The sequence below is a fragment of the Indicator indicator genome, chromosome 24 (genome assembly GCF_027791375.1).
Source record: "Indicator indicator isolate 239-I01 chromosome 24, UM_Iind_1.1, whole genome shotgun sequence".
In the NCBI taxonomy this organism is placed as follows: Eukaryota; Metazoa; Chordata; class Aves; order Piciformes; family Indicatoridae; genus Indicator; species Indicator indicator.
Window position 1 is genome coordinate 6,862,168 of NC_072033.1, and position 13,160 is coordinate 6,875,327.

A 13,160-nucleotide genomic window follows, 5' to 3' on the forward strand; every position below is an offset into this window, starting at 1 on the left:
GCCCAGGAAACAAAGCAGCAATGTCAGAGCCCTTATCTCCACCAGAAACAGCAGCCACTTGAAGTGCCCAAGCACCTGCTGAAGCCCTGGCTTTCCATGGCCTCCCAAGCTCATGAAGATCAGGTGTCCTGGAGGTCTGGGCATCAATGGTTTTGCTTTGAGGTTTGGTCCGTTGCAGACCACTGAGGCTTTGAAGCATTTAATTTGCAGGAACGAACTGGTACCTTGAAATTTTTGTGACTTGCTCAGCTTCCACAAGCCAGGCTTTTGAGAGAGAGACAGATGCAATGTGAACTCTTCACATATTCTCTGCAGTTGCAACACTCAGCAAGCCACCAGCAAAATAACCCAAACCAGACGTGCCTGACAGACAACACAGGTGCTTACAGGTGAAGAAAACCTAGCAATGTACCTGCCCTCAAAGAAACCTTTTAATTTGTTAGCCTTGATCAAAAGGTGGTCTCCAACCAATGCTTTGGCACCACCAGCACCTTGTTTGCACAGGAGCAACTCTTGCAGGCACAGCTTCAGTCACTCTCCTGCCTGCCTGTGCCCTTTAGGAACTCAGTGCTAGAGGAAAGTGGTACTACCACAGGAGCTATTTCCCACAACCACCACGCAGTCTCCTTCCACACATGGCACAGGAGATCCTGAGCTCAAGTGCTTGTATGGAGGAGCACTTACTCAAGGATTTCTACCTAGCTCTAGTTGCTGTCAGTTCCAATAACTGCAAAAACCTCAATGGGATATGCTGAAGAACTGGGCTGTTCCTTCCTTAGGATGTGAAATGCTGCTTGGCAGATCTTTCAAAGAGAGGAGGGTGAAGGAGGGCAGCAGTGACAGTGTTTCAGAGTAAAATATCACACTCCCTTGTGCTGCAGATGGAAGATGAAGCCAGGACCACAACAGCACTGTTATTCCGAGCTGCACCTTCACCTTCTGTCCCTGCTCAGGCAGTTCCCAGACACCCAACAAACTGCCAGCAAACCCAAAAGGGCACATGCACCCAAACTCTGCCTGCCCAAGCCAAGGCCACACAGCCCACCAGTCTACTTCTCAGATGAGCTGGCCACTAGTATCCTGACAGGGATGGCATCTCATGCCCCCTCTGCCATCGTCACAGCATGAAGCAACAGCATTTCAAAGCACACCTGCTTGATCCAAATCAAGTTCTTGTGCCATAAATCTAATTCAGGGCTATCACTGCTACCTCATGTCCTGTACAACCAACTGGTCAGGAGCAATTCCTGTTAAGTTTTGAGGAAGTAAAGCCCAGATGAATTGCAGTGTTCACAAAGGTAACAATCACTCACACAATTATTCAAATTCTCTGCATTATTTTCCTACATCAGATCCAACCAAGTAAGACTCCTGTGCAAACCCAAGTTTAAAAAAATAGAGTAAAATAACAAGGCTCCAACATCTGGAGAGACACCAAGGGAAAAGCCAAGAGCAGCTACCTAAACACTAGGGAAGGCCTTTAGTCTCCCTCCTCCCAGCCACGCAGGAGCCACCCTCTGCATAAGGACCAAGTCCAAGGTCTAAGAATTTCCTACTGTTGCAGCAAGAGTTATCAAGATGAAACAGCAACTTGCAGGGCAAGCAGCTTGTGAAAGCATTACTGTTTTCAGCTGAGGGGAGGAATTCCCTTGATTTCCCAGGCTCTGTTAACAGAGCACAAAACTAACAAGACAAGACATTTTCAGAGACTGTAACTCAGCTCCTTGGAGGACCCTTGCACCAACACCAGGGTCCAGGCATTGACAGAATAACTCTGACAAGCCCTTTTCTGCACAGCCCCTCTCAGAGCAGTTGTCCTGGAATGGCAAAAGCCTCAGTGCCAGGAATGAGCCTTGTGAAAAGGATTCCAGATCAGGACAAAACAGTTCACCCCCTGCCAAATTCTGCTTATTCCAAAGACCAGGTTAGTGCAATTGCATATAATGATAGCACAGCCTGCCCCACAGTCCTCTACCCTGCCACTGCTCACAAGACCTCCAAGCAAGGCAACAAGCAAAAGCAACGTCCCGACCTGTGCAAGCATAGCCTCTGTACCTGCTGCCTCACAGGGCTTCCCTGACAGGCAGCAGGGACCCGTGCAGATACGAGAGGGCATCTCCTGTGGAGCTTCCAGCCGCTGCCTGTCCATCAGCCCCGCCGTGCCCCGGCCCCAGCTCACCGCCAAGCAGAACAATCGGCTGCCTCATCCAGCACACAATGGCTACATGAGACAGACCCACATCATCACCCCAGTCACCGCAGGGACAAAAGCGAGCAGGCGCCAGGGAACAACAGCAAATAAAAGGAGAGCTTGCTGTATTTGTGCCATCAGCTCTGTCTCTGGCAATTTACTTTCCAAGGTGGCTTTGGGAGTCCAAGGATATAAACTGTTTGAGCGATGTGTTAGGAGGACACATGGGTATTGGATGCGAGCACTGGGAAGGAGGTGGCGCTGGCTGTTTACATTGGATTGCTCTGCACAAACTTGGGACCAGAAAAAAATTTCAGTTTCATTGGAGGAAACCTTGGTGAAGGACAGAAGTGAGGAGCTACCTCAGGCATCGCATAAACCAGGGCAGAAAGCAAACATAAGTCCCAAAGGCTCTGGGCTCTCAGTGGGCACCAAGCGTGGTGATTTGCTGACAGTAAACATGAATTTCTTCCTGCATTTCCGTCTCCAGCAGACCAAGGGCAAGCTGGCATGACCTAGGCTGCAAAAACACAATAGGCAGCTATGCAACCAGCCAGCACTGGGGCAGTCAACCCAGAGCCTGGGCTGGGCTGGGCTCTCCTTCCCTGTCTCCAAAGAGCACCAGGAGCAGTTTCCTAGCTAGCAAGCACACCAGCTCCACACCAATGTGCTGAGACAGCATCCAGAAGTGCAACTGTCCCAGTTTTCTTCTAATACTGGCACACAACTGCTCAAATACAACAAGCCTTGGCAACACCAGTGCTCAGATCCTCACTGACATCCTACAGTGGGGCAGTTCCCAACCCAGAGGGGCTGACCCTGCCAAGGCAGGGCAGGCTGGCTCCAGCCCGGGCACCACTGGCTGCTGACCCCCACAAGAAGAGGTTTGCTGTAGGAGCCCCTTCCCTGCAGAACCAAGCAAATTAAAATCCTTCTAGACCCAGGCTCCTGCTAGCTCAAGCTTGCCTGCAGCTTCAGGTCCCTTTCCATTGGATGTTTTTAAATTAGGGTGCAATCAAGGAATGGATTAACCACTCTTCTGCCTGTGGTTTAGCTAATGAGATACAAGTCCTCCTTTAGCCATTTCCCCAACACATCCTGCAAGGGACAGTTTTAGGGCAGGGGCTTCTTCAGGCTCTTTAGCAGCTGGAGAAAATCAGTCCAGCCCAACCCCACCACATAAGGCGGTACTGGGCAGGCTAAAGGCTCCAAGAACACCCTGCTGACAGTATCTCATCACCACACAGCACATGGTTGATTTGTTAATTCCCAGCTCCGCTCATCTCCTGTCCCAATCACTTCTCTTCCAAGCTTCTCCTTACCACTCCGGTCTGAAAACGCATTCCCTCCAAGCTGGATGAGACCAATTGCCCTGGGAATGCTGGGCTGAGTTTTCATGATGGAACATTTTTGGCTGAAAGAGGGAGTTTTAAAAAAAAAGAAGAAGAAGGGGAATCAGATCTTCTGTCACCTGATGGGGAGATGACTCAGAACATCATATCCATGGGTGGGTGGGGACAGAGACCACCTTCACCTCTCTGCCTTCTCTTCCAGCATGGCAGATAGCAAGAACTTTGGGTAGGACACAAATGTGTTAGCAGAGGTCCATATAAGAAAAGGCCTCTGGGCAAAGTGTTGGTCTTTACCTACACCAGCATCTCCAGCACCTCTAGACCGGTGATCACAGAAAAGCAGCACAAAATTAATTAGACAATTCCATAAAAGGCACAAAACCATCCTTAGGAGTTTCCCCTGGGCCTGAGAAAGCCTGTCCACAGCCACGCCACAGCTCATGGAGAAGACATCCCTCAGGCTGCAAGATGCATCAGATCAAACGATTGCTGGCCCCATGGCAGTACCGGCATGGGACAAGTCAGGCTTTGTTTATGGAGGGAGCAGGCTGTGGCTGTGCCACCCGTTAGCACTAGTGGTTTCTGAAACTGGCATCCAACAGATGCAAGACAGCAGTGTGGTCAGGAGCTCAGTGGCTTGCCCGTCAGGACTCTGGCCCAGTAAGCCTAGGATGTGCAACCTCACTTGGGCTGTGGCCAGGACATGAGCAGGGCTTCACACACCAGTCGACCCCTATTTAGCCCCAGAAAAGGCTCCCAAAGACCAGTGGCAGCCATTGGACATCATCTGTAAATGAAAACCCAGAGAAGTCACCTTGAAAAGCAGAGAAAGGTCTCCTTGGGATGTCCAAACCAGGAACAGCATGCCCAATACCAATGACATTTCAAGGAGAAACTCTCATTTGCAAGATTTCTTTGGATTTTTTTTTTTTTTTTATAGAAATAAACAGTTGCTGAAGTTCAGCCGAAGGCCAGACTGAGCCAAGGCTTACAGAAAGGCTGGGCTGGTTCTCCGAACAGAACATTTTTGGCACCATTTCTGCTCCTTGCAGAAATGAGATACACCCTGTGAAGACAACAGCTGCTTTCCGAGGTACGAGCCTGCCTGCATCTCACAGGAGGTGAGCACACAGCCCCACGGGCACCGGCACTAGGTGCCAGCCGCTTGCGTACGCGGCTCCTCCAGCCCCCTGCGAAGCACACCTCGGAAGAGATGGGAACGCACTCCTCATCTCATCACTTGACAAAAGGAGCAGGATTTTCACCAGAGAACGAGTTTAGACCACAAGCACTTAGACAACACTCTATGGCTTCAAAACAAACTCTCCGGCGACGGGCTCGCTGCCCCCTACTCGGCTCCGCACCGCTCGGGCCCCACCAGCCCGGGGCAGCACCTCCCGCGGCCCCTTCACGCAGCGAGGACCGCCACCGCGGCATGTGCGCACCCCGAGCGGCACAAGCGGGCACCGGGCACCCCCACACACCGAGGGAATCCTCTCTTCCCCGGCTGCAGGGTCTCCTCGGTGCCGGCGGGAGGCGAGGACGAGCTGCCCAGTCCCGAGCCCCGACGCACCGCGAAGCCGCAGCCCAGGGGCGCTGGGCCCGGGCCGCCCCTCTCCGGTCAGTGGCCGCCGAGGATGCCACGGTCCCCCGATGCAGCCGGGAGTAGATTACTCAGCGTTTCTAGTGTAAGAACGGCGTGCTCCCGCCCCGCGCCCCGGGCCTCGGCCCGCCGCTTACCGATGCCCGGCGCCACATAGACGAAGTAGAGAAAGGAAGACGAGAGCGAGAAGAGGAAAAGCGCGGCCAGCAGCGAGCGCCGGGGCAGCAGCCGCCAGGCGCCGCGGGGGCCGCGGGGCCACCGCATGGCCGATCCGCCGCCGCCGCTGCTGCCGCCGCCGCTCACATGCGCCGAGGCCCGGCGGAAGGCGCCGCGCCGGGGCCGCTCCGAGCCGCCGCCCGCGCCCAGTGCCGCCGCATGAATGGGCGGGGCGGGGCGGGAGGCGCGGGGCGGGGCGTCGCGGGGACCGGCTGCAAAGTGCCGCCGCTGCTGAGGCACCCAGGGACTCCTAGCAGAGGATGACCTGCTTCTGGTGGCCCTGGTGCGCCCGGCCATTGACCTAGGCACCGCTGTTGGTCACGGCACACCGAACACTGACTCAGGATCACCGGTCATGGGCCTGGGCACTGCTGATGTCGTGATGGGCAGTGACCTCGGGACACTCGGCCGTGCTTCTGGGATGGCCAGCGATGGTCTCAGGACACCTAGCAATGACATTAGGGCACCCAGCCACTGACGTGGGGCACCACTAACATCCGTGGGACACTGGGCAATGACCCAGGGGCAACCAGCCATGGATTTGGAGACCAGTGATGGCCCTGGCACACCTGGCAGTGGCCTCAGGACACCCGACCACAGTCCTAGGGCACCCAGCAAATATGTAAGAGCATCTAGCCATGGATCTGGGGTACCACTGACGGCCTCAGGATACCAGGCAAAGGTCCTTGGCCACCCAGCCATGGTCCTTAGACACCTGGTAATGAACCTGGGACACCCAGCACAAGAAGAGCAAGGGCTGAACCCACTTCTGCTCCCAGCCCACCAGACACCAGGGTTGTGTATGGACAAGTGCTGCGTGTCCCCCAAACATTGCACGGGAGGAGGCACAGCCTGGGAGTAGGTGATGGGCACAGATGGGTGGAAGTGAAGAGGGGGCGAAGTCAGTACGGTCAGCACAATAATCAGCACTGGCAGCAGTCAGCAGCCCAGTCGGTTAAAGAGTAATTAAGTATTTTTGCACATGTTTGTGGGCAGTCCCTCTGTCATGTGTAGGAGGAGTTGGAAGGAGAAATGGAGATGCCTGAAAAAGAAAAAACTGGGAGAGAAGAAAAGCCATCCCCATCAGTGGAGCCAGAAGTAGCTGCAGAGCAGCCCATAGAGTCCAGCCCACAAAGCTGCTTTTTTTGCCCTCATTTATGATTCTGCAATCTGTGCAACTCAGACTTTGTTCAAGGGAGGCCAAAAGGAGAGGTCATTCCCTGTTTCACTAACAGAGAGCTGAGCAAACCAAGTCCAGGTCTCAGAACCAGGGAGGGAAGTGGGGCTTTGAGCTAGGTGTGGGGCAGAGGCCAGTTGCCTCCACCTGCATTGGGCAACAAAGGCAGTGGCATCCCCAGGGACAATGGGTGGGAGGTAGTGACAGACCATCTACTAGGAAGTGCCTGCTGTGTCCCTGACTGCCTCCACATCCCAGGGTGAGCTTCTCCCTGGCAGGGATAGAGTCATTGCTCAACTTGAACTTCTGATCCAGCCTGGCTGGGGGTTCCCAGCACCAGTCCTGCATCAGCCCGAGCCTAGGCAATGGGATAAAGGGCTCTCCAGGTACAGCTGTGTATCACAGTAATCTCAGGAAGGATTAGCTCCCTTTCCATCCTGGATGCAGTAAGGGCAAATAAAGAAAACAATGCACACATTCAGCAAATGGGCAACAAACATACTCTTGTTAGATACATATTATTACCAGAGTAGGAAGGAAATAAAAATTAAGATAAAGTAAAAAAAGAACAGAAATCAGCACAGAAATGGAAATCTCTCTTTAAAAGGTAAAAATTCTCTTAATGTGCCAGGGGATCCTCAAGAGCTGGGAGGCTGAGGAGGAAAGCAGGGATTTCCCTGGAGAGACTGCATGAGCTGCATCAGCTTCAGGAACAAGGAAACTGGTACTAGTTCTTGTTTTCCAGGATTGCCACTCCACTGCTACCTTCATTGAAATAAATTAACTCCTGAGCCCTTTTAACTTCTGGGAGCCCACATTATTCCAGCAGAACTGCATGGCCAAGTGGCTGCTGGATTTGCTGTTGGCAAAATAACTTTTATCCAACTCCTAAAAGGATGCCTTGGGCAAGGAAACCCAAGAATATCTCTTGCTTGGTTTATGATTTGTTTGATGCAGACATGGTCAAAGGTGAGAGACATTGTTGCAACCAGTAATCTAACCTTTTGAACATATTTAATTAGCAATGACATTGCTGGAGGAGCCACCCAGAAACTCACTCCCAGGCCTGGGCCATGCCAATGGGGACTGTCATGGAGGAGTGAAGTCAGGGAAGCCCTGAAGCCATGCTGCGACATGCCTGTCCTTCTGCCCTGGCTCTGACTCACCTCCCCTCTCTCTCTCCCGGGGCTCAGCTCAGCCCCAGTCAACCCACTTCACTTTCCCCCTTCTTTTTTTGCTTACTATCTTCCCCTCCTCTCCCTGCTCTGACTCTCTGCTGCAACCCAGATAAGGGATTAGAAACACTAGCCCAACCCACTCTCCCTCCAATTGAAAAAAAAACACCAAACAAAAAAACAAGAAGAGAAGTTTAAAAGTCTTGGATGATTCCAAAGGGCCAGGTTAGGACTTGAGGGTGGGACCACTTCCAAGCTGGACTGTTGCAGAGAGCATGTGGGTGGCTCATGCCAAGGGAGTCCTGGCTCTGCCCCACCACCTTCCTCCACCTGCTGTGCTCCAGCCTGCACCACCTACTCCAGCCCTCCCAGTGTGGAGCAGATAAGCAAAGTCCTATTTTCTGCAGAGTTTAGTGTACCAGTGGTGCTTGTGTGAGCAGCTTTGCCGGCAGCTTGAAGGGGAAGGTAAGGTCTGTTGGTGCGTGGCCATGAGCAGAAATGGTGGGACAGGTCCTGCCGGTGTACCTACACTCTCAAGAAGATGCAGCTGCACCCTTAGAGCATGTCTCTGCATAAAAGGCATTCTGCATCACTGGAGGGAGAGCTCTGTTTCGATGGCTTACGGGTGCCCCAGTGCAAGTGCAGTGCTCAGAGGGAGGGCATGGATACTATTGCACCACATGCTGTCTGGAGAGGTTGGCGCTGCATATTGACAGTGGCTCAAGTGCTGTGAGTGGGAGACCAACCTGGCAGCTGTCATTGCTTGCTCCTGACGAACGCTGCCACAGTCAGGCTGGGCAAATGTCTGGCATACTGGACCCTGAACCCAGCCATCAGAGTGCTGGAGCTGTGGGAGAGGATGACTAGGAGCTGCCTCACACCCTGTAAGGAGCAAACCCAGCTGCCCAGGAAGCACCCCGAGGTCTCAAATCTCTGACAGGTAGTGCCACATGTTCCAGAGGCCAGCAGGGAGACAACAGGGTTGGGGAGTGCTGCCCAGAGGGGTTGGCAGCAGAGCCTTACACAGGAGCTGACCCCAGAGCAGGCAGCCAGGTAAAAATGATGCTGTGAGAAACATAATCCTCAGTTTTAGGGTTTGAAATGGTCATTAAAGGGCTGCTCCACTCTGACTGCACATCTCTTATTATCGCTTTACACAGAGGCTCAACACAGACTATCTAATCTGGAAGGAAAATAATTGTTCTGCCACTTCAGTGAAGGACAGATTTGTGCAAGGATGTCACAGCCCTCACTAGAGTTTCATGGTCTTTGGAGCTTATGGCACCTTCAGCCCCAATGGTAGAGACTTTCCAGAACAGACTCAATCCCGTGATTAGGAAAATGCCTCCATTTATAAAGGTGAGGAAGGTCATCATCACACCTTGTCAGCCCTCCAGCTGCTCAGCAATGCTGTTTGCTTTGGATCTTCTCTGGAGTTTCTGCTGCCAGACAAATTGTGAGCAAACCTGAGCTGTGTTGCTCAGACACTTGGGGTGGAGTGGATGCTGACCAGCTCTCAGATTTGCAAAAGCAACGTGCTCCCTTTCTTTCTTATTAAACGTTTCCCTGCAATATGGGGCTTGCTCCAGCTCCATGTAAAGCCAACACAGTGTCATCACCAGCTTTGAGCAGGAGCAGGACACAGAGGATGCATGCATAGCAGGAATTTCAATATTTTCTACATGCACACCCACAGAGACAGCATATGCAATAAAAACTCACTCCACATATTGGTCGCTGTGTGCCAGATCATAGGCATAATTATTGATGCAGCAGGTTTTCAGAAAGACACAACAGGGTGTGTACTTAATTTGGCAATGAGAGCACACCTAGGTGGCTCTGGCATTTTAGACCACCCACGGGCACTGCTGTTTTATCTCACATCGATGTGTCGGCAGTAACAGAAAGGAAGCCAAAGGCAGATATTTGTTTATTAAGATAGAAAAACTCCACCGAATGCTGCAAGGTGCTCCCTGCAAGCAGGATTGCTGTAGACCAGTTCTCAGATTATGCCACCCACTACACTTTCTAACAAGGCTATTAGGGCTCTGATCTTAATAGCACCTGTACGTGTGCCTAACCATAGGGATGGCTCATTCTACCACAGTCAACAGATGTGTCATAGCTCCCAAAAGGAGGCAATATCAACAGAAGTGATTTGCAGAGCTCCATCTTTCCTTGAAAGGTGGCTGTTGTCAGAAAAATAAGCTAAAATATTAAGCTTGTCATGGCACTCTGCAGAGCTTCAACTGATGTCATTGCCTCTGTTTGCGTCAGCCCACCTCTGAAGGATGATGATCTATCCCAGTCCGAATGGACTTGCGCAAACGCTCATGAAATGCCTTTGAGCTCTAAATCTCCTGTCAAGGGAATACATCAGGCTGTACTTTCCAAAATTTTCCAAGGAAGGAAACTTCAGCATACAAGAGATAACATCTTTGTGTTAAATTCCCTGTGATTTATCCAGATTTTAAAATACCGCTTAACAAAGTCCCTCTCAGAAGGCTGTGGTGATGACTGGGCTAAAATACTGTCAAACGGCACAAACTGTCTGAGAGAAAATAAACAGGCTATTTTCAGCACCCCAGGAGGTCAAGATGGGGATGCCAGAAAATTCTCCATTGGGGCCAGCCTTGTTTGTGGATGGTGTGGAAGAGCACTGCTCTTCCCTGGTCTGCAAGGGATTGCAGGGACATCAAGCAAAAGCAGATGAAAGGGCAGTGCAGGCAGAGGTGAAAACCTGCCCAACTCCTGGCAGGTGAAAGGGATGGAAAAGAAACATTTGGACTATTCAGACACAGCTGGATTTCAAAACTAACAGTGGAGACAACAAAGTGTGATGAAATTCTGCCTTTATTGAAGCCACCTGTAAAAATGACTTTCAGGACTTCACACCACGTAGAAATGTGACTGCCTTCCAGAAATCCAGGGACAAGGACAACCAGGAACAATAGAACATTTTGGAGGAAATTGCTTTCTATTAACTCGTAATTACATAGTGCAAAATTAATTTGCAAAGGCCAACAGCTTAATTGGATTCCCAAACGGGGAAGACAGTTGTGTGGTGAGTAAGAACCTTCCACAAGCTACATGAAATATGGTGTTTCAAACACAGCATATAAATTCTTCTGCTGCACAGCAAAAAATGTCCATTGCCTTCAATAGCTACAATCAAGGGGATTTTAACCACTTCCACTCAGTCACTGACCAGTGACAAACTATTCAAGTGACCCTACAAAATGGCTTCATTCTGGACACCTCCTTGTACTTCCAACCACAAAGCTGAATACTAATTAATTCTGTGAATATATCTGAATATTTTGCTGGACTAAACTAGAAAGGTTCCCAGCCATCTTAACCTTTTTCCCAGCTTGGATTTTGACTAACTGGAATAGATATTTAATTAGAAAGGCAAAGAGCTGAACCTCTTGACCATCCAGGTGTTGCCTCTGTAGTCACTGCCTTTTGATGTACGAGGAAAGGGCTTGTAGGACTTTCTTACTTGTGCAGCCTTTCATTTCTCTTAAAATTGTAGCAAGGTTGGGCTCTGTTTTTGGGCTCTGTCACTCAGAAGCAGCACAGTGAAAATAGCACAACGTGATTCCTGCTCATCTTGGTCCGACGAGGGGAGGAGAGGCTTGCTTTGTCCTTTGCAGCCAACAGGAGCTTGAGTATTTCTTTTCCATCTCCCCATGTCACTCATGTCCCCATGAAAACCACAGAGTGAAAAGCTGGCTCTGCTGCTCCATGCTTGCCAGCATACTGTGGCTCCCACAGCAGTCCCCAAGCATCGACTGCCTGGCTATGTGTTTGCTGTGCCGAGCTGGGAAGAGCTCCCAGTCATGGCCTCTGCACAGCTCCACCAGGCAGGACCATTCTCTGGATGTTTTCCTCTTGTGGAGAGCAGTGCTACAGTGCTGACATGAACTGGGCAACACCAACACATTGCATGTCAGCCTGCACATTGGTGCTGCTACCAGGTGAGAGAGGCACCCATTGCAGCCATGCTCCCTGTTCCCTCCTGGAAACCTGCAATTCAACACAGCACTCAAATACCTGCTTGGAAGTCATTGACTTCAGCAGGGCTTAGGCATTTGCTGATTCAAGGCTTAGGAAGCAGCTCAACCTGTGAGAGTGATCTGCTAGAACCATCAACGCCTCCCTTTCAGGTTCCCTCTCCTCTTGGCTTAATTACTGCCTGCTTTTGGCACTGGCACCATTTGTGCTGTATGCTTTTATTTTTCCCCAAAGGAGCATTTGCACCTTTACTATATTTATTTTATCCTGAGGAAATCCTAATGATTTGCTTTCATGCTTGATTTTCTTCCTGTTTGCAGTGGAACCCTGCTGTCGGTCTATAAATATCTGACTCTGAAGTCTTTGCAGAGCAAGCACAACTGAGAGCAGAAAAGGTAAAGTCAAGCTAAAGAGACCTTTACCAGCTCTAAAAACAGCTGCTGCTGCTCTTGCTGCTTTAACTGATTTATACCTCATCTGGAGAACCTCAGTTCAGCATTCAGAATCGTTGCCTCCAATGATTTATTTGGTTGTGCTGGAGTTTGGCGACATGCTAGATAATGTTTTTTTGCATCAAAGTGTCACTCTGAGGGAGGTTTAATTGCTTGCAATGTGGATGGTGATGAGAATGCCTTGGAAAAGCTATTTACATATGGTTTCTCGAATGCCAAGTGTGTAACTTCCTCCACGCTCAGGCAGTCTGAGTCTCCTTCCCTGAATTACTCAGCTGTGTTGAGTGCCTCTGAAAAATTAACAACCAAAAATTCCTCAGCGGGGAGCAGAAAGTGGAACTCAGGGTGAGTTAGTTTGAAAGGAGGATTATATGTAACAACTAAACCAGCAGGACTCTGGATATTGGGGTGCAAACTATAAACATAGACTGCCTTAGTTCCCCCAGCATTCAGACAACACAGCCTGCAGAAGTCCAAGGTGAAGTGAGGGCAAGTGCTTGGCACTGCCTGTTCCCAGGCTATTGGCTTGACTTACTGAGCAAAAAAAAGTCACTGAGCAATTTCAACAGTACAGGGCCAGTGTCAAAGAGCTGAGATGCCACCAAGGGCAGGGCACACACCTGCACAATGCAGCACCCACACTGCCACTCACACACTGTCTTCACAGGACTGATTCTGGAACATGTTCACCAGAGTCATCCCTCTGATGACCTTCATGTAGGGCCAGGAGATAGCCATGCACAAATCCCTTGTCCTTCTTTCTCCGCAGAACTCAAGGGCAAAGCATCTCACGAGTGGTGTCAGAGGTTTGCACGGCATCAGTTACAACAATCTAGTCTAAATAGATCCTTACTACACCACATATCTCATTCTACAGGGCAGTTCATTTTTGTAATTACTTAATGCTTTGCAGTATCAGCTGTTGACGTAAGCAGGACCTTGCCTATAGGCATTTGATTTAATGCCCTCAGTGCAAA

The 13,160-nt window shown here is 50.6% G+C and overlaps 1 protein-coding gene across 1 annotated transcript in view; it reads right to left on the minus strand.

Moving 5' to 3' along the window:
• The window catches only part of B4GALT5 (beta-1,4-galactosyltransferase 5), a 35,125-nt gene extending 29,715 nt beyond the window's left edge, over window positions 1-5,410 (minus strand). The window contains exon 1 of the mRNA XM_054391927.1: window positions 5,284-5,410. Within this exon, the coding sequence (XP_054247902.1) occupies window positions 5,284-5,410 (127 nt within the window). The remainder of the gene's footprint in view (window positions 1-5,283) is intronic.
• Window positions 5,411-13,160: the final 7,750 nt, after the last annotated feature.